The sequence below is a fragment of the Sciurus vulgaris genome, assembly GCF_902686455.1.
Source record: "Sciurus vulgaris genome assembly, chromosome: X".
In the NCBI taxonomy this organism is placed as follows: domain Eukaryota; kingdom Metazoa; phylum Chordata; class Mammalia; order Rodentia; family Sciuridae; genus Sciurus; species Sciurus vulgaris.
The window spans coordinates 66,451,332-66,474,587 of NC_136471.1; the positions used below are offsets into that span (position 1 = coordinate 66,451,332).

Sequence of the window (23,256 nt, forward strand, 5' to 3'; positions counted from 1 at the left end):
CTATTCTAGATTATCCCCTGCGTATAGACTATTCTTTTTGACTATCCTGAGTCTTTTCCTATTCTAGTGTCAGCACTTACAGTAGAAGCCTCTGACAATTTGAGAGCTCTTCATTGAACATAGACAGCATCTCTAACCACCCAGACTCTGTTGTTAGGTCAGCCTTAGCATCAAGAGACCAATACTTTCAATACCTAAGGTATATTTCTGATTAGACATGTAGGAGCCAGCTAGAGTCTGCTCTTGTATGGTTTTAAATACCTACATAAGTCATACCACCCAAGGTCTGGACCTGTATGATTCTTAGTATGAGTAAAGGAATCTTTTAACAACCTGAAGTCTATTCATGTTCCCAACTATGTAATTTTCATAGAAAAACATTCAACCAGCCATGACTCTTTCAGGGCCAATTCGATTTAGACATTTTTTCTTGGATGGTCACATCTTCCATAGAAGCAGAATCTGAATGTCAGGAACCTGTTTCTCATTAGGTTATCCAGATAGAGGATACCACATGTATGAAAACCCTAAAAGAAAAAGTGCAAGTCCAGTATGACTAGAACACAAAGCAAGATGGAGAGTGGTATGTTAATAAACTGGAAAATACTTACTACAGTAGCTACAGACTTTGTAGTCAGGATGGTTGTGCTTGAATTCTGGATTCTGATACTGTGTGACTTTGGACAAGTTAATAAATTATGCAAAGCCTCAATTTCCTCATTGGTTGTTAGTGAAAATAAGAGTACCCACCTCATAGGGAAGATGTAAAGATGTCATAAGATAATGCTTGTGAAGCATTTTTGCAGTTAAATCATAGGAAATATACTGTGCTACACACTAACACATAGAAACAAACACATGCTAGATATAGATATAAATATAGATAGAAAAAGACAGAAAAACAGAGACAGAAACCCCATATTGTGGAGTCTTTGAGAGCTTTGTAAACTATGGTAAGAATTTGAAGCTTTATTCTAGGGTAATTGGAAGATAGTAAAATGTTTCAAGGAGAAGTATTTTTTTTAACAAAATTAGGTTTGCATTTTAAAACATTTTCCTAGATGCACTGTGGCAATAGGGTAGAATAGAGACAAGTGTAGATATGGGAAAAACAACTAGAATCCTGTTAAAATTGCCCAGGGGAAAATGGTGAGGTCTTGTATGAGGGTAGTGGCAGAGTGAATAAACATGTGAAAGTAGACATATTTGAAATATATTTAGGAAGTAAGAAGGGACAGGTATTGGTGACAAATTATGTTGTATGGGAATGAGACTTGATAGGTACTTTGTTTCTCCAACTTCCTCCCCACTCCACCCAGGGGATTAAGGAGAGATGGTTGAATAACAGGATCAGTGGTTGACAAACTAGCATAGGATACTTTGTAATATATCTTACGTAAAGAATTTGGAGTTATTCGAGATGATAATTTAAACAAGAAGGTCAAATGATGGAAGAGTAAGGCCAAGGCAAAGGCTGGGGAGAATGAAATTTATACAATGGACAAAAGCATTACCCTTAGATGGGATATGAGACATATTAAAACAAGCAGATGAATGTGGGGCTATTTGTAGATTTGGGTGTTTCCATTTGATGGGTTTAATTTGTTATTTAAATTACAAAGTGAGGTCAACTTTCAAGAATTGGGGTGAGTTGGAATGGGTCAAACCTCAATGAAAGGTATCAAATAAGTACTGCAGGGAATTGGAGAGTGGCCTATTCCATTGTCAGATTTGGGGCAGTGTTAATTGCCCAGTTGAACCTGAAGGTCATGAATCTACAGTGATATTCATTTGCTCCTTTCCTTACAGTTCTTTCATTAGCTTATTGTTTTCCAGTCTTATCATTGACTTATTGACCTGTTAAGACCTATCCCCATGAATAATACCAATATACTTTCAACTACAACTTCTTCCTCCTGTCTATGACATTTCAAAGTCTCTATGTTCTGTGAATATACTTAGAAATCACTTTGATTGACCTTTCCTCTCAGTTCTTATCTTCACTGGTTCAGTTATTGAGTTCATTATCTCTAACTTTTAACTGGTTTCCTGCCTCTCATATTGTCTCCTTTAAATATATCTTTCACAGTCATCAAAGTGATCAATATAAAATATAAATTCTGATCATGATTGTGTAAAACTTTTCAATGGAGTTTCTATGGTCTCAATATGTTCTGAGCATATCCTCCATAGATTCATATGCTGGAGGTTTGACCTCAGTGTGGTAGTATGGAGGTGGTAGAAACTTTAAGAGGTGGGGCCTAGTGAAAGGTGGGCAGGTCATGGAAGATTGCACTTAGAAGGGATCAGTGCCAGTTTCATGGAGTGGTTTAGTCCTTCAAGAATGAGTTGTTATAAGAAGAACAAACCTGGCCCTTCCCCAGCCTCTGGATTCTTGCATCACCATATGATTTCTCATTCTTGCATGTGCTGTCATCACAGTGACATTCACCAGGTTGTGTTTACCAGAGTTTAGTAGATTAGGGGGGCATACTCTAGAGCCTCCAGGACTGTCAGTTGAATAAACCTCTTTTCTTTATAAAGTATCCAGTATCACAAAACAGACTAATATGGAGCCCTTTAATTAATAATATTTAGTCTATGTTTCCTAACATGGCATATAAAATTTTCCAGATCTAGTCTTTGCCACCTCCTCAGCCCCACCTCTTATCTTATTCCCTTCTCCATTTTTATACTGCAGCAGTATTTGCAATTCCCTTCATACTCCATGTAGTTTTTCACATCCATGCTCTGTGTATATTCCCTTTGTCTCAAAACTCTCATAATCCAACTCCTACTCATTTTTTTTGCAATAGCTTAATCATCACTATTATAAAAGTGGTCTTCTTCCTCCACCTTTATCGTCACAATTCTTCCTATAATTGGTTAATTAGTGTTTGATTTCCTAGTTTCTTGTATACATCTTTATCATTGCATTGGTCACACTGAATTTAAATAATTGATTTTTGTCTTTGTCTCTTCTACCAATCTAATCTCTAGGGATTATCTCAGATTCATCTTTGTACCTTAGCAACTATCCAGTCCTAGGTACTTAGTTAGCATGATAAGTGCCTTTTAATGAAAGGAAGGATTAAAGGGGAGAAGAAGTTATAAAAGAAGAAAGGAAATATGGGGAGGGAGGAACCCAAATCTTGGGATCATTCTTTGAACCACTCAGTTTATAGAAATCGTTTAGCAATTCTTATTTTATTTTCAGGAATTAATTTATAATCAAATTGCATACTTCAAATATAATTCATTAGTTGTATACTGATGCTTTGGTGCAATTCTTTAGATTTATCCCATAACTGTAAAGTACTCAATATTTTCTATAATTTGCAATCAATATATTATGTACTTTATGATAAAATGCACTTTATGAAGATACATATAATGAATCAGTAAACGAGTATTATGCCAAATTTATGTAGAAACATGTATCTCCTATCCCAGCTAGGTTAATGAAGTTGGATATTGGAGATGAATGTTTTCCTCTGTGAACATGATGGGTAGGAAATATTCAAGATATCATGGGAAACACTGATGGCATAAATGCAGAAAGAAAAGTAAAGTATTTAGAGCACAGAGGAATCATAATTTTTTCTTAAGGTATTACAAGAATGCTTTAAAAATGATCAGATGATCATGTATCTTATTGTATATATATATTTTGTTCTACAGGGAACTTAATAATTATATTTCATCTGCACACGTCCTATTCTATAAGGATTTCCTGGTTCTTCAGAACTTGAATATTCAATGTGTTGTCTCTCTTTTTGAATGTAGCTTGACTTTGGAACTCCTGGTGTAGAAAAATCCTGCAAGAAAATTTAAAATATCAAGTGTAATTAAAAGACATTTAATAAAATTCCTGTTCTTGTTTACATATGATTATGCATTGGGTCAAATAGGCTTATATTATCTAAGTCAACTTAGAAATCTGTTTAATCATTATTAGAAATTTGTAGTCATTTAAAACAACACATAAAATATTTTCCTTTAGTAAATGAATTCTTCACTACTTTTAAAAAACCATTAAATAATGCACTTGTAATAATGCAATTTTTCCAGACTGGTTTAGGTATTGTGTAACCCAAATTCTCAGTACTAAAGTAAGAAATTAATATGACTGGAGAAAATGTTTGAAGGAAAAATAAATATTTCTTTTTTTATGATATTGTGGTACCAAAATTCACACTCAGATACTATACAAGGATGAATTGACATAGTATTACATCAAAATTAAATTTATTTTATGAAATATCCCATTTTTCCTTTTTGTACAATTATGTACACAGATTTCTAATTATATGGTTGTTTTCACAATACATCTATGACAGCATTAATTATATCATAAAACCAGAATGTTATCATTACTATAGAAATCATTTATGATAGTGGTTCATACTCCATTTCCCCCAGCATAACATGTTGTTTTCTAATAATTAAACAATCTCTACTCACAAATTCCCTTTTATATTACAGAGACCCCAAGAAAATATGTCCCTGAGCATCTAAAATATCATTTTAACACAGATCTGAGAAAGTATGAATACTGTAGGCTTTTATTTGAGACCCCTCTATATTTACTAGGAGACATATTGGTAACCTTCATCTGTATGAGAATGACTCAAATGTTTCAAACATTTTAAACATGTATATGGTTGACCACTACTCTGTGGTAGGCACTGTGCATGACATTCACAATGCAAGAATAAAAAAAACAAAAGATTTTCCCTCATCTGGAGGAATTCAAAGTCAAGTGGGGGGTTATATATCAATAGACAAAAGAGAATTATAACATATTACCTTAGTAAAAGAATGAAGGCAACAACATAGTTACTGATGAGAAGGCAGAAGAGAGAGCACTACCTCTGATTAGAGATTTGGGGAAAGGCTTCATGTAGAATATGATATTCAAGTAGGTATTTTAGGATGATTCACGTTTTTTTCTTTTTTTTTTTTCAGAAATTGAATCAAATGCTCAGTAATGACATACTTGCGAAACATTAGGTTTGGTATGGTCAAATCAATAGTACATAAGCACAAGAGTAACAAGAGATAAATCTGGAGAGCTGTAAAGATAAGAGGAGCTAGAATATGAGCATCCTTTTATTCTTTCTTCAGGAGTTTTAACTTTGAACTACTATCACTAAGGATTAGATGAGATTTGGCTTAATGATGGTCACATTGGCAACAGCATGATATTTAAGTCTAAAATAGAAGAGACAGGTGTCAGAGTAGTTAACAATAATTTAGAAGGTGAATAATGAAGGCCTGAATTATGTTAGTGGCAAGGGAAATGATTTTTCAGGATGGAGGAGATTCCAGAGTGGTAGCACTTTCAATTTTAAAACCTAGATCATCCCTGTCAAACCGTGGTAAGTTGGCCACTTGAGATTTAGGACAAAAGTCCACATGACCACTACTAATGTGTGTAATTACATTTAGGGAGCCTGATAAGGAAAAAAGATTCTCCTTGTGTTCACAGAGTTCAGGATTAAATGAGTAGATAAATTATACCATTTACTGAGATACAGTGTGTGGAAGAGGAGTGAGGTGGGTGTTGAAGCCCTGCTAGAAACATAAATGAACGAGTATCCCTTAGGCTAATAGAATCACTGGTCTATATCTAGAGAGACTTATATGAGTTGGAATTAGATTTAAATTTCACCAACAAGATGGAACCCTGGAAAATAACAACATTTACACTGTGTACAGAGTTGAAAGTATTTCTGAAACGTTTGGGGAATTATAGTCAGAGAGGCAGGCAAATCACCAGGAAAAGAAGTATCCTGGCAGATGAAGGAAGAGTTCAAGAATCAGTGAGCATCAAATGCTGATGGAGAGGTCAGGAATGACAAAAATCTTAATAATCCTTTTTGTATCTGACAAAAATAGTATACTCAGTGATGGAAATTTTAATAAAATGGTTTAATAGAATGCTGGGACTGGTTTCCATGTATTCTTTAAATCATATAGAAGAAAAATTTTCAAGTTATTAGCAGAGAGTGAGATGAAATTTTTTTCAGATATTTTCTAAGGAGCTCTGGCCACATTCTTTCTTGTCTTATGCACTATCTTACCCTCATTAATATCTGTATAACTTCAACTTTTGTTCATTCCTTATCTTTTTCCACTTTCAATTCTTCCCTTACTTCTTGTAATTTATTATCAATACTTTTTGACTGAGGTAGCCAAGAAAGACAGCTATGGCTCATGTCATCCCTTTTGAGTTTTTTATCCACCTCTTCTATTTTCACTACTTTCCTTCTTTTTTTTTTTTTTTTTTCGTACCAGGAATTGAACCCAGGGAAACTAAATCACTGAGCCATACACCCAGCTCCCTTTTCATATTTTATTTAGAGACAGGGTCTCACTGAGTTACTTAGGACCTTGCTAAGTTGCTGAGGCTGGCTTTGAACTTACTATCCTTCTGCCTCAGCCTCCCAGTCCACTTTTAGAAGTTGTAAGTAAGGATAATGCTGATATATACAGCACACTGCAGGTAATTCACTAATCTATGTTATTGTTATCCAAGACTGTTATTCTCAGCACCCTGTGATCTTTTATTTTGCAGCACTTATCACAATTTTTAATTTTATACATGTTTACTTGTTTAATATCTGTTTTCCCCACCAAGCTATAGCTCCATAGGGGCAGGGACAGAAACCTTTTTTTTTTTTTTCATCATTAACTACCATAGTGCCTGGCACATTTGGTTCAACCAATTGGCTGAATTATTCATAATGTCATGTTAGTCAATTGGCATCATTCTGTTTTAAAAGATTAATCTGTCTGTCTCAGACTTCCTATAATCCCCTAAACTTCAAGAGTCATTATTTCTTCCCCTCTCACCTTAGCTTCCAATAAGAGGCTCAGTTATTCCATTGTAGTGTCCTTTAAAGGGTAAGTTGCTATTATCTAGGCACACCTTAATAAATGACCCTCCAGGGGTCATATCCCTTGTATAACTCCCTCCGCTCCTTGAGTGTGGGAAGAAACTGTGTCTTTCTTTTAGCCAGAAGAATAAAGAGTATAAATGAGATAACTACTCTCTTGAATAGGTTCCAATCTTTAAGACTCTATTCTATCAGAATGGAGCTAGATATTCTGCTGGCCCTTAAAAAGTAAGCTGCAGTGTTGTGAGAGGGTCTGTCAAAGGGCCACATGGCAACTGTAGGTGGCCTCTAGGAACTGAAAGTAGCTCATAGCTGATAGCAAGGAATAGTGGGGTTGGTGGAAAGGGAGTAATATTCTGCAGCTTCAAGGTAGTGGAAGGTGCCAACAAATATGTGAATTTAGAAAAAGCAGCCTGCCTGACACCTTGATTGAAGCCTTTTGAGATCCTAAACAGTAGACCTATACCCATTCCTGGTCCATGGAATCTGAGGAAATAAATGTGCTTAAGTTGCTGTGTGGGAATTTGTTATGCAGCAGTAGATAACTAATACACAAATCAAAACTGATCCTAAATCCATGTGCATTCAAACCCAGCCAGTTTCCCCTCTATATTCTCAATATTAACCTTTCCTCTTTCCTTCTCAGGCTTGCTCTTCTTGGATTTCCACACATATTGACCTACAATGAATTCAGTGCAGTTGTCTCTCATTTCCTTCTTTCAGAATTTCATATATCCCTTAAATGTTCCCAGATTTTTCCCAGTTCTATTGTCCATCACTGGTTCACATATTCTATTCTAAAGTGTGCTAGAGCACATTAGAAAATCAGTTTTTCCTCAATCACACATTTAGCATTTTGTCTTCTTGAATAATTAAAATCATTAAAACTGCACATTTACATTTCCATGATTTAGCACTCTGAGGTCACTCTTCAAATTTACAATGGATTTTTGAGACAATGTTTATTTGCCACAGTCAACCAAAAATTATCCCCTTACCCCAGAACGATTAATTATATGGACAACCATCAGGTATTCATTTCTGGTGAACTAGTTCTATTTTTCTATAATTCATTTAATTTGTTAAGAAAATTCAAAAAGGTAGCTTTCAGATGATAACCTACCTTACTATTTTTTTCTGATTGCTGTTTTTAAATGCTTCTATAAATAAATACAGTTTGTACTCAGTGTTGTTAATATGTCTTATAACTGGTGACCAGCAGTTAGCTAGTATTCAGCATTAGCCTGGGTGATGTACTTTATGATGTACTAAACTTTATGATGTACTAAACTACACTAAAACATAAAAAGAGTTGTGTTGTTAAATTATGACAATTTAATGACTACAATATCATAAGACCAGTTTCACTGCTGAGTTAGTCTCATGGGACTTAACTAGTCTTCCTTTCTTTGATCTCAAATCTCCTTTTAAAGATTGTAAATGTAAGTATTTTATATAATAATCTTACATAAATCATTTATGAACATATTACATATATCTATACTTGTACATGTATACTAATACATATTATCTATTGTATATCTTTGACTTAATTTTCCTAATCTTATTTTAATAAATGAAAGATTAGTTATAGTTAGTCATATAAAATCTACTTCCCAAACTCTTATCTGAACCAATTCTGTCATATACTTTTCTTATAATGAAGACTTAGTATTCACTGTGATACCTGAATTTCCATTATGGCAATAACCATATATAGAAATTGAGATGCATAATACATACAAAGAATGGCTTCATGTGCACGTCTGAAGAGTATTTGTTCCCATAATTTGCTTCAGGTTTAGTCGTTCCCTGAGAATCATCCCAATTACGAGAAGAATAGTTGTAATGATAGTCCTCTTTGGGCTCATGAATCATAAAGCTGTTTTAAATAAAAATAAATAAGAAATATTTCAGGATTTTTAAAAATATCAAACACATAGTGCTGATGTGGTGAGATTATTTCGACAATATTCTATAGGAAGCAAATAAATTAAGTTATTCAGAAGTCACATTAGATTGCTACAACATGCATAATAGATTAATGACATCCTTATAAAACTGAAAGAACTATATCATTATTCTTTTATTCTTTTTGTTGGGTAATATCTCCTATGTCTGTCTCAGAATGTTTGAGGAACTATTATGATACTTAGATAAATGAAGAAAGTACATTTAGAAAGTCTTAACATTAATTTTTGTCAGTGCTGAATTTTCTTTCAGGAAATGTTTGAAACTACTGTCTTTTATTTGGGCAGAAACACAGTTATGTACCTAATCCCAGTTGGAAATATTGTTATGATTGACCGTTTCCCTTTCTCTCTGTAACCTACTTCCTACCAAAAAATAAATACATAAATTTAAACTGTCCAATAAAATTTTCCCAGATGAAATACTGTTTCTCATTTTCAATATTTGCATGTGTTACTTTCCCTTTTAAGGAATAACTTACTTATAATTTCTTCCAGAGAACTGTGATGATGGAGATACAGGACTTCCAGGAAGCACCCCCTGATGGGATAAGCTCCAGGGATTCTGCCCATAGATTTTTTTTAAGAGAAAGAGAAACATGTTAGTCAGGATTTTAAAGAAATTTGAAATACAATATATAATAGCCCATGTTGATTCTACATGATAATAGGTAAATATTAAGATAGCTCCAAAACTGTTCCTAAAAAATAACAAATAAATAGTATTTATAAAAAAGATAACATTTATGTTTTATACTGACAACTTTGTAAGCCTCTATTTATTTTATTCTACCTATCAATCAATCATCTATTTAGGGATGGAGAATGTCCTCCTAAAGGGAAATTGCAAGTACAGGATACATTTTCGTCACACTCTAAGCAGAAAATGACCCTTCCAAACAAAAGGATTAAATTTAAATCCTGTTTCCCACTGTTACATTGTGAAACAAAATCCCAGAGAAAACACAGTTGACAAAAAGTAACTCAGGTAAAGAAAAATTAAGGTTAAATTCAGAAAGCTACAGCATTAAACAGCCACAGCATACTTCAGGTTTGTAAAAAAAAATTTCTGCCAATCAATTGATAAAATCTTAGAATTCAAAGTCTGTACTTCAAGTAAGCATATGGGTAAAGACTGAATTGTAGTAATATGACAATTGAAACAAGAAATTGACATTTAATCACAGACATGAGACATGTAAGATTGGATTCAAGTCTATACCAAGCCTAATGTTATAGCTACACTAGTTATGGGTAGGTATATAACATTTATGGTATGGCTACTTTGATGGAGTCCTTTTAAAACTGAGGATAGTTTTACATAGCTGATTGATATGATTATTTTGACACTGAAAATTTTGATTTAGCCTATGAAATTATCCACCAGACTTTGATTTAAAAAGAAAAAAATAATTTGAAATTCACATCAAGACCCATCCCTAAGGTTCAGCTCATATCCACAATCACCCTTGATGGATAGGGAATCTTGTATTGGTAATAACATCAGGGGATGAGATAGAGAAAGGTTAGTTTTCATCTGGAAAGACCTACTGATACAAACAGGAAGAATAAAACAGACCCAATATTTCTCCATTTTTCAGATATCTTTCTTTTGTCTTTGAGCTTTCCTTTTCTGCTTTGTTTTTGCAATCTTCTTTAAAATGAAATAAAAAACCACAACAAAACAAAAAAAGAAAACCATTACTATTGAAAGTGTGATTTCAATGAAGCTTGGCAAGAAAGCCTCCCTTGTATCTATAGCTAGTCCCTCTGTTATTTGCTCATTGATGTCATAGTGAGTAGAATCAAGAGTTTCTGAAAGTTCCATGGCTGAAGTCTTAAAGGGGCTACTCTTTTTTTTTTTCATGGTGGACCTAACTTCTTTGGTTCATGTTTCTTTCTCTTGTAGCTATATCAGATGTGATGAAAAGAAGTCTATCTAAAATTTGGATTTGGGGGCCATAAATGCAGGTTCTTTAGCCTCACCAATGTGGATATTTTGAAGATGAAGATAAGGATCCCAGATGATGAAGTCTCAGCATATAGAAGAACTGGTGTGTATCTCCCACTTGGTCTTATTTAAAATCTTTAATCCAGATTAAACACTTGATACAACTATGCAGATATAAGAAAAGGTCTTTAGGGCAAAATTTAAGAGTGGGAAATTATAGAATAGAAGGAAGGACCAAAGGGGAAACTTAGTTACTTTTTGTTTTTGTTTTATTGGGGTATTTTTATCAGACCCTGTGGATGGTGGTGATATTAGTTGTGGTAGAAGTGTGGCATTTCACTCTTTTGAGCACAGGAGGATTAAAAAAGAACTACAGTTACTTAATGAAAATAATTGTTATGGTTTAGATGTGAGGTGAACAAAAAGCTCATATTAGATAATACAGAAATGTTGAGAGGTAAATGATTAGATTATGAGAGTTATAATATAACTAGTGGATTAATTCATGTGTTGGATTAATAATTTGAATGAATTACTGGGTGGTAACCATAGGCTGGGGGACAGGGCTGGAGGAAGTAGGTCACTGGGAACATGACCTGGGGGATTATATATCCCCCTGGCGCTCTCTCTCTCTCTCTCTCTCTCTCTCTCTCTCTCTCTCTCTCTCTCTCTCTCTCTCTCTCTCTCTCTCCCCCTCTCCTTTCTGACTGCTAGGAAGTTGAGCATCTTTTGTCAATTATTACCTTCTGCCATGATATTCTGCCTCACCTCAGGCCCAGAGCATTGGAGTCAGTAAAACATGTACTGAATACTCTGAAACCATGAGGCTAAAATAAACTTTTCTTCCTCTGTTCTTGTGAAATATTTTGGTCTCAGTGACAAAAGCTAACCAACATAACAAATTTCTCCAGAATTAGTGATTGCATCAGATCCTTGAGGTAGGGTCACCATATCATTTATTGTCCAACCAGAACCCTTAAGAGAATGATAAAGTGAGCTATTAATGTTTAGATAGAAACAATAGGCAGATACTGGGTCTATACTGGTCACCCTAATTTGAAGGTGCTGTTATTGAACCCAAAACTGAACCTCCCCATATTCTTCAGAAACATAAACAATGTAGTCTTTATTTTCTCCACAGAAAGAAATTTCTCTTCTATATCTTATTTCACAAAACCTTAATAAATCCTACTCAGTATTAATAAACATAAACAGGGATTCTCTTGTTCCAATCACACAGTAAGGTTGATGCTTTGAGAATATGGGACAGATATGTTCAATATAGCATTAAAACATCTATAGTTCGATTTGACAATTTCAAAGAACAAAGATAAAGCAATGTGGAGGGGTTCATTACAGCACAATTGTAGGAAAGTCATCAGATTCCCATTTAAATTCATGATCAAAAAAGGAAAACATCATCTGTGAGTTTGGAAAAGTAAAGAAATCAAGAGAAGTTTTTGGAATTCACTGACAATACAAAGACAAAAAAGGAAGGAAGAAAGAAAGGATACACAAGATGACACAAATACAACTAATCTCTTTATAACAGCCTGACCAGGTCACCATTTATTGGGAGTCAGAGGCCAAGTATTTGTCCTATTCCCTCTTCTCCTGAATTCCAGTGAAGTTTTCCCAGTTGTTACAGAATAAAAGCCATATCTAGGATAGTAATACCTGTAACCAGGATTATTTTCAATCAAATAGGAATAAATCTGAATTTCTCAGATAAATTTAAGGGCTTAAATCTTATGATAAGAAATGCTCCTCATCCAATGTTTCTCATGTACCATTTGCTAAAACCCAAATCCTTAGAACCATCTTTGATTCCTCTTTTTCCTTCATACCCCAATGTTCAATCTATCAGCATATTGTATTTGTTCTATTTCTAAAATAGAATTCCAAGTCTACTTTCTGCTTTCTCCACTGACATTGTCCTGTTTCAAGGACATTATGTCTCTCTGAGACTTCTGTCAGATTTCAAGCTCTTCTTCACTCTTCAAGTTGTGGCTTCCTACAAACCAAACTCTGTACAACATTCCCAATCATTGCCATAGAGAAAATCCCCCAGTGTGACTTTCCAACTGTACTTAAAACAAAAGCAAATATGTAAGGATATGTAAGGATATCTTACATATCCTGCAGGATATGTAAGGATATCTTACATATCCTGCACAGTCCAACATAATCCATCTACCTAGTCAACATTTCAGACATGCTGAATTGCTTTCTTTGAAATAAGGAAAACTGTTTTTCCCTTATGGATTTATGAATATGGTCTTCTCTCTGTGCAGAAACTTCTTTCTCTGACTTTTTCATATATGGAATGGTTTTTTTCAGGCTTTACTCTCAAGTATCAGTCTTTACTGAGCTTTCCCTAATATTTTCCACTTAATATTGCCCACCCCAATGTCATCATTACAGCACCCTATTTTATTTTATTCATAACATTTCTAGCACAATCTGAAATAATCTTATTTACTTATTTATTTATTTACTATATGTCTCCTCTCCCTTCTTGAATGTAAGGTCTATGAGGATAAGACTTAATCTTGGATATCACTATATCCCCAGTTTATAAAACAGTTCTAGGTATATAATAGGCATTTAATATTTTTTGAATAAATCAATGAATAATGAAAATCATTGAATGCATTGTTATGCTAAAAACCAAAAGGAATAACATTAAGTCCTTTTCTTATGGAGTCTATAATCACTATTCTGGGACCCTCTACTTTAATAGCTTGATCCTGCAAAAATAGTGACTTTAAGTTCCCTTTAAGCTCTTTTGGATCAATTGTGAAAAGAATTTTTAACTTTCTCAGTATCCTTTACTATGTGCCAGATTGGCTTGTGAAACTCAGGAAAAAAATATTTTACATTCATCATTGAAAAAGAAACTGTGCATTCATAAATATAAATTATATATAAATGTAGAAAAATAACTCATTAAGAGTACAACTTAACATAGCTCAAGTATGTGGGGACACATATTATTATAAAGATGGGCTTTTAAAACTAGCAACATAGAGCCATAATTTCCTGACAAAATTCATGTTAATGAACACTCTCCTATGCTATGTTGAAATTCTTTCTAGCCAGAAGTACAGAAATCTAATGAAATTAAGTATTTTAAAACTCTGAGTAAAACTTTTTCCTAACTCTGATATAAGTCACTCACACACATGCTTGCATGCACACACATACACACACACATATGCACCCACAAATACACATTTATGTGAATATGCTGGAAGCTGCATTAAAATGGAGTCCTGTCCCTTGAATTTTATATTATGCTATTAAACAGTACACTGAAGTACTGTAGACTAGAAAGAGTGAATGCATCTGCCAAGGGTGTACATTTTACAACTGTTGCGTAATATAAATTCTGAGAGAATATAACACATGTTACTCTCAGTTTCCTCCATTGGCACTACACCTAATAGACCACATGCCTTAAATTTTTACAACTACAGTCTTGATTTTGCATAACTTTTTTTCAATAATGGAAATTTGCTAAACATATTAGCTAAAAATTGACTTACAACCCACGCAAAACTTTTTATGTAGATAAATACACAGATACTTAAAATCACTTTTTAAATAATAACTGGCCCAACTTTTATATCAGAAAATGTAATTTCTATTGAGGTATTAACTCTTAAATTATTTCATGAATTAGCATTAGAAAGAGAACCCAAAATTTAGTGGAATGATCCTGGAGATAATGGGCAATTTTCTATCATCAATCCTTTTTTTTAATCCATGTATTCTCCTGGGGTGATCACATATAGTCCCAGGATTCAAGCATCAACCCTGCATTATTTAATCTCTTGAGCCTTAATTTCTTCATTTAAATTTTTTTTTGGTACTAGGAGTTGAAGTCAGGGGCACTTTACCACTGAGCAACATCCCCAGCCAGCATCATCATCATCATCATCATCACCATCATCATTATATTTTGAAACAGATATCTCTAAGTTGCCAAAGCTAACCTCAAATTTGTGATCCTCCTGCCTCAGCCTTCCATGTTACTGGGATTGCAGGTGTGTATCATCACACCTGGCAATTTCCTCATTTTAAAACAGGAATAATAAAAAATATCTGACTCATATGTTTCTGCATGAACTTTCAATTAAATAATGCAGATGAAGAGCTGAGTCCAGTGCCTGGAAAAGTATATCTTTTCATTGGGTCTACCTCAAAGAAAATCTTTAATGTAGAAATATATCTTCCACAATTATTCATGCCATAAGTTTTTACAGGGTACCTTCTATGTATTAAACATCTATATACAGCAATAAATAAAACACAGATATTGTACTTCAGAGGGAAGGGATAACAGGCAAGAAAATAATCTAGTCTCTGCCTATAAAGGATAATGAGAGGATCAAGTAGGAGAACATGCATGAAATACCTTAAAAATGTGACCTGCAACACAAAAGTAAGATATTCCTCATCACTTATTCTTATTTACATTTTTAAAATGAGTTTTATTAGGATATCACAGCTCCAACTACTATATACTCCTGATTGATCCCTGATGGATGTGACATCTAAGATGACGGAGGGGAATAAGAGCCCAAGGCTGTCACCCTACCCCTAGTGCAAAAAGCTCAGGAAAGTCCTGAGAGAAATTGCTTGGCAATAGTTGTGTTACACTTGTGTTCAGTCCTATAATTTCCCTAGCTGAGAGAAATTTTATTGAGTTCCAATGTGCCCCACTCCCTGACAGACACTATGGTGTAAAACCCTTGAGTCACCTTCTTATTCCCAAGCATGCATACCTGGAGGGATCTCAGGGCCTGGTCCTTGGTTGGCCCATCTACTGTAGCAGCTGAGAAAAATAACACACTTTTGCTGACATTATATCTACTCTGGTCCTGTGTCAGTTGCCTCTGCACCTTGTCCAATCATGCACTCCTGATAGGACTGGTTGTGAATTTTACACAGAGGATTCTATTATTCTTCCCTCACATCTCCCTGTGAAGCACCTGGATGAATACCAGTGTCTAATGTGAGGAAAAGTGCTTGTGGTCCCCCTACGAATATTGGAGTAGCCAATACCAGAGACCCATTCAAGGAAGAGAGTCAATATCAACATGAAGAAACTGCCATCACTATATAATGGCCACCACTTCCATTGTAGTAGTAACCATACTGGGTACATTCTGCTGTAAACAACATACCTAGCAAACTGCTAGAGTGTTCCTGATTTTATGCTACCCATAGAAACAGTGGGTATCTCCAACTTTAATACAGTACATGCTATACCCAAACTCACCAACCACATCCAAACAAGTACGGGAAGTTTCCACTACATTAGCCAGATTAACATTGCCACAATAAACATGGGTATGAAGGTATCTCTTTTAAATGCTAACTTCATTTTGTTTGGATTGATACCCAGGAGTGGGAGAGCTGGATCACATAGTAACTCTATTTTTAGTTTTATAAGGAATCTGTACTGTTTTCCATAGTGGTCATGCTAATTTATATTCCCACCAACAGTTTTAAATGTTTCTTTTTCTTACATCATCACCACCAGATTTATTTATTTATTTATTTAATGATAATAGCCATTCTAACCAGGGTGAAACTATATTTCACTGAAATTTTGTTTTGCTATCCCTGATGACTAATGATATTGAGCAATTTTTAAAATTTATTTATTGGCCATTTGTGTTTATCTTCTCAGGAGTGTCTATTTAGATCATTTGTTATTCTTAAATTGGATTTCTTAAGTTTTTTAAGCTTCTTTATGTAGTCTGAATATTAATCCTCTATTAATGAATAGCATGAAGACAACTTCTGCCATTATTTGGGTTGTCTCTTTACTCTGTTGTTTCCATTTCCATGCAGAGGTTTTTAGTTAGATGTAGTCCCTTTTGTCAATTTTTGCTTTTGTTTCTTGTGCTTTTGAAGTCCTACCGCCAGCTCTAAGATCTTAAAGTGTTTTTCCTATGTTTTTATCAAGTAGTGTCAGAGTTTCAGGTCTTATATTAAAGTCTGTGATCCATTTTGAGTTGTTTTTTTTACAGTGTGAAAGAGAAGGGTCATTTTGGTCTACTGCATATGGACATCTAGTTTTCCTAGCATCATTGCTTAAAGAAGACTATTCTTTCTTAAATATATGAGTTCAATAACTACATCAACAATTACCTGTGTATGCATGGTTTTATTTCTGGGTTCTCTATTCTCTTCTATTGGTATATGAGTCTATTTTTATACCAATATCCTGCTACAGTTGTTACTACTACTGTATGAAGTATGTCTTGAAATCAAACTATTTTTATTTTCCTCAATATTACTTTGGCTACTTGGGGTCTTTTTTGATTCCATATGAATTGTAGGATCGATATTTTTGGTTCTGCGAAGAATGTCGTCTGTATTTTGATGGAAATTGCATTGAAAAATCTAGACTGCTTTTTGAAGAACGAACATTGGTAATATTCATTCGTCCAATCCAAAAGTATGGGAGATCTTTTTCCTTTTTAGTGTCTCCTTCAATTTTTTCAGTGTTTCATAATTTTCATTATAGAAGTCTTTCATCCTTAATATTCCAGATATTTGATATCTGTGACTACTATTAAAGGATTGCTTTCAGGATTTCTTTCCCAGAGGATTCATTATTGATGTATAGAAAAGAAACTTATTTTTGTGTGATGCTTTTATATCCTGCTTCTTTTCTGAATTTGTTTAACAGTTCTAATAGTCTTTTGGTTAAATATTTAGGTTTTTCTATATCTAAAATTATATCATCTGCAAACAAGGATAATTTTACTTCCTCCTTTCTTATTTGTATGCCTTTTCTTTCTTTCTTTTGATGAACTGCTGTGCCTAAATTTTCTAGTGTTAGACTGAATAAGACAAGTGAGAATAGACACCATTCTCTTATTACTGATAGTAGAGGAAAGGCATTTATTTTTTCCCCATTCAGTATGATGTTCTCTATGTGTTTGCCATATGTAGCCTTTGGTATGTTGAGGTGTGATACTCCTATACCTGATTTGTTCAGGGCTTATATCATGAATTTTATTTGAATTTTATCACTGACTTTATCTATTGGGATGATCATATTTTTATCCTTCATTCTCTTTATGTGATTTTGTTTATTGATCCATATATGTTGAAACATCCTTTTATCCCCAGAATGAAACCAACTTAATCATAGTGTATGATATTTTTGATGTACTGTTGAATTCAATTTGTTAATATTTTGTTGAGGACTTAAGCAACTATGTTCATTGGGGATAATGATCTTTAGTTTTCATTTTCTTTTCCTTTTGTCTTTTTCTTTTTTTGCTGTTGTGTCCTTCTCAGGTTTTGGTAACATGGTAAGGCTGGACTCATAGAATGAGTTTGGAAGGATTTCCCCTTTAAATTCTGAAGAATAGTTAGTTCATCTTTAAATTTTTTGGTAAAATTCAGTAGTGGGCTATCTGGTCCTGACTTTTCTTTCTTGGGAGAATTTTATTACTGATTCAATCTCATTACTTTGTTTATTGGTCTGTTTATGTTTTTTATGTCACCTTAATTCAATTTTTGTTGGTCATATGTCCCCTTATCCATTTCTTCTAGATTTTCCATTTTTTTAGTATATGATTTCCAGTTATAATGTCTCCTTTTTCATCTTTAATTTTATTTATTTTATTTTCTCTGTATCTCTTTTTCTCATTCTAGCTAAAGACTTGTTAATTTGCTTATCTTTTCAGGGAACAAATTCTGTTTCCTAGATCATTTATATTGTTCTTTTAGACTCTATCATTATTATTATTATTATTTCATTATTATTATTTCTTTCCTTCTACTAATTTGGTGTTTGGTTAGTTCTTGATTTTCTAAGGCCCTGAGATGCATCAGTTAGTTGTTTACTTGAAATCTATTTTTTATGGAGGCACTCATTGCTACAAATTTCCCTTCATGTTGTTTTTGTTTTATCCAACAGGGTTTTATATATATCCATTGTGATTACTTTTAAGGAATTCTTAAAGTCTTGTGACTTCCCCAATGACCCACTGTTAATTCAATGTTTTATTCAGTCTTCATATATTTGTATGATTTCTAAAAGTTATCTTTTTGATTTCTAGTTTAATTCAATTGCAATTAGAAAAGATATAGAATGTTATTTCAATATCTTGAATTTGTTGAGACGTCTTTTGTGTCCTAATATGGGTTTATTCTAGAGAAAGTCCCATACTCTATGAAAAGAATGTATATTCTGCAGTTTTGACTGTATTATTCTGCAAATATCTGTTCAGTTCATTTAATCTATTTTGTAGTTTAACATTTATGTTAACTGATTCTATTTCTATCTGATCTATCCATTGGTGAGAATGTGTATTGAAATTAACCCACTGTCATTGTATTGAAGCTTATTTCTCCTTTAGGGTCTGATAGTCTTTGTTTTATAATATTGAGTGCTATGATATTCAGTGCATATAGATTTATGATTATAATATCTTTTTGATAAATTTGTCCTTTTATCATTTTATAATGTCTTTCTTTGTCTCTTGTTACTGTTCTTCTTCTAAAGTCTATTATTTCAGATATTAATATAGATTTTTTTACTTGCTTTCATATTCCATTTGGTGGAATATCATTGTTCATCCATTCTCTTTCAGTCTCTGTATATCCTCACTTGTGAGGTGAGTTTCTTTTAGGTAACATGTTGAGCCTTGTTTTTAATCCATTCAGTCAGTCTGTATATTTTAATTGAAGAATTAAGACCATTTGAATTCAAAATTATTAATTAAAGGAATGGACTAGTGCCTGATATTTTGTTGATTTTCTTCTAGTTGTTTTGAATAATCTTTGTTCATTTCCTCCTCTTGTATTCATCTTTTTAGCTTGATGATTTATTTTACTGTAATATAGGATTCTTTTGTATTTCTCATTTTGTATCAAATCTTCTAGTGGGATTTATCTTTTACATATTGTCATGGTATTAATTATATTTCTTCCATTTCTGCATGTAGGGCTCCATCAAGCATCTTTTTCAAGGCTGGTCTAGTGGCTATGGATTTCCTCAGTTTTTAGACCTTATCTTGAAAGGTCTTAAAACTGGGAATGTAGCTCATTGGTAGAATGCTTGCATAGTATGTGCCAGGACCAGGTTCAATCCCAAGCACCACAAAAAGAAAAAAGAAAAAAGAAAGAAAGAAAGAAAAAGAGAGTGTATAAAAAAAGAGAAGAGTTCTAGTTCTTCTTTGATTTTCCATATGATGGAATGGATATTTCTACCATAATTATTGGATGACTTTCTTAGTGACTTTCTCTTGCAATTCATTGTCAACAGATGAATGGATAAATAACATATATTACATATACATAATGGAATATTTTCAGAAACTTAGAATGAAATCCTGTTATTTTGCAGCAAATGGAGAACTGGAGGAAGCAAGTAAGCCAGATGCAGAAGGAAAAATATCACATGTTCGCTCTCATATGTAGAAACTTAAAAAAAACAGAAAGTAGAAAAGGGAATATCAGGGACTGCAAAGGGCAGAAGGGGAGGTAAGAGTAGAAGACTGAATGGACACAATCAATGCCTGATATATGCAGGAATAGAAATATCCCAGTGACTTCCATTGATTTGAATAATTAATGTACATTAGTAATCAAAATTTCAAAAAAGATATAACTCACATACCATAAAATTCACCCACATAAAGTATACAACTCAATGGTTTTTCAGTATTTTCTGAGTTGCCCAACTACTGCTGAAAGTTTATAACATTCTTGTCACCTCCAAAAAGAAACTCTGTAGTCAATGGAAATAATTCATCATTTCTCCACAACAACTACTGATCTAGGCATCCATCAATCTACTGTCCATTTGGAATTTCTTCCTTTGAACATTCCATATGGATGGAATCATATAATATGTAATCCATTGGGACTGGTATTTTTGTCATTGCTGATACCAAAGTCACAAAGATTTATAACTGTTACGTCCAAAAGTTGTATCATTTTACCTTTTAGCTTTATGTTGTGATATTTTCTGAACCAATTTTTGTGTATGGTGTAAAGTAGGTGTATACTTTCATTATTATGCATATGGATATCCAAATGTCCCAGTAAGTTTTTTGAGAAAGTTTTCTTCCATTGAATTTTATTGACACACTTATCAGACATAAATTGATTGTAAATGTGAAGCTTTGTTTTTGAACTCTCAATTTTATTACATTGATCTGTATATCCTTATCCAATACCTCATCATCTTAACTACCACAGATTTGTTCAAAATATGAGTCTACCAACATTTTAATTAGTATTTTAATTGTCCTTGTTTTCAGATATAGTGTGATATTTCAATACATGTATAAAATATGTATTGACCAAAATATGATAATTTACATTTCCACCTCCTTATCATTACATTCTGTCTGGTGCCTTTGTTAGATTTACTTGAAAAATACATATATTAATATGAACTCTAGTCATCTCACCATTCCTGAGAACACTAGAACTCATTACTTCAATTTAACTGTTTTGGTACCTATTATCCAACTGTGTTTAGTCCACCTCCTTATCTCAATTTCCAGCATGTAGTAATCACTACACTACTGTCAGATTGACTTTTAGCATCTACACACAAGAGAGGACAAGCAGTTTTTCTTTCTATGTCTGAATTATTTCATCTATTATGTCCTATTCCATCCATTCTGCTGCAAATGATAGTATATCATTTTTATGATTGAATAATATTCCTTTGTGTGTATATATACCTTATTTTCCATTTATTCATTGATGGGTATTGAGATTAATTCCATCTCTTAGCTACTGTGTATAGTGCAGCAATAAACATGGGAGTATAGCTTTGGTATAATGATATCATTTTCTTTGGGTATACAGTGGGATAGTCAGATAATATGGAGATCTATTTTTAGGATTTTTTAGGAACACCCATACCATTCTCCATAGTGGATGTACTAATTTACAAAACTACAGGATAAAAAATAAAAGTAAAAAATAAGTAGCATTTTATACATCAATGACAATATTGCTGAGAAAGAAATTATGAAAGTAATCTCAGTCACAAAAGTTACAAAAATACCTAGGATTTATATTATCTAAGGAAGTAAATTATCTCTACAACAAAAAATTTAAAACTCTGATGAAAGAAATTGAGGAAGACAAACACAAAATTGGAAAGATCTACATTCCTGGATTATAAGATTTAATATTGTTAAAATGCTCATACTATCTATAGTCAATGCAGTTCCTATCAAAATACCAATGGTATTCTTCACATAAATAGAAAAAATCCTAAAATTCATATGCAACCACAAAAGACCCCAAATAGCCAAAAGAGTGTTAAACAAAAAGAACAAATCTGTGAACATCACACTACCTGACTTAAAAATATATTACAATGCCATAGTAATCAAAACAGTATTGGTACTTACATAAAAAGAGACACACAGACCAGTGGAACAGAACAAAGTACCTAGAAATAACACCATGCATTTATAGTCAACTAATAGCTAACAGAGACCAAAAACATACAAACCCTTCTTAATAAATGGTATTAGGGAAACTGGATGTCAGTATGCAGAAGAATGAAACTAGACCCCTATAACCCTACACAAAAATCAATTCAAAATGAATCAAAGACTTCACTGTAAGACCTGACAGTATGCACCTAGGAGGTTAAGATCCCACAAGCACAGTTAAAAGCAACAGAAGCAAAAATAGATAAATGGGAATGCACCAAACTAAGAAATTTCTATTTAGCAAGAGAAATGATCAAAAGAGTGGAAAAGGAGGAACAATTTATAAACTTTATACAACAAAGAATTAATATGCAGAATATGTAAAGAACAAAATAACCTCTAAAACACCAAAACAAATAACACAGTTTAAAAGCAAGTAAATTATATGAACAGGCACTTCTCAAAGGAAGAAATTTGAATAGCCAAAAAAGTTATGAAAAAGTGCTCAGCATCATTAGCCATCAGGAGAATGCAAATCAAAACTTCAATGAAATATCTCTTCCACTCAGAATGGCTTTTATCAAAAAGAAAAAAAAAACAAATGTTGGCAAGGATGTGGAAAAAGGGAATTCTTACACACTGCTGGTGAGTTCTCCAACTTTGTTCAACATTTTCAAAATTGTTTTGGCTATCCTGGGGTTCCTTTACTTTTATATGAATTTTATACTCACAATATCCCTTTTAGAGAAAAAGGCAGATTGAATTTTCATGGGGCTTGCCTTGAATCTGCATGTCAGTTTGGGGATTATTGTCATCTTTACAATATTAAGCCTTCTAATCCATGAACACAGGATGTATTTCCATTTATTAAGGTCTTCTTTACTTTTTTTCAACAATGCTTTGTGTTTATTGTTTTGTGTTGCTTTTGTTAAATGTATTCCTACTTTTTTTCCATTTTGATACTATAGTAAATGAAACTATTTTCTTAATTT

At 33.2% G+C, this 23,256-nt stretch overlaps 1 protein-coding gene across 1 annotated transcript in view; it reads right to left on the bottom strand.

The window, feature by feature from the left end:
* Window positions 1–3,363: 3,363 nt before the first annotated feature.
* LOC306650783 (uncharacterized protein) overlaps window positions 3,364–23,256 on the bottom strand; it is a gene marked incomplete at its 5' end in the record, with an annotated part of 104,559 nt that continues 84,666 nt past the window's right edge. The window contains 3 exons of the mRNA XM_079123093.1: window positions 3,364–3,818; window positions 8,646–8,784; window positions 9,355–9,437. Of these exons, the coding sequence (XP_078979219.1) occupies window positions 3,687–3,818; window positions 8,646–8,784; window positions 9,355–9,437 (354 nt within the window). The 3' untranslated portion in view covers window positions 3,364–3,686. The remainder of the gene's footprint in view (window positions 3,819–8,645; window positions 8,785–9,354; window positions 9,438–23,256) is intronic.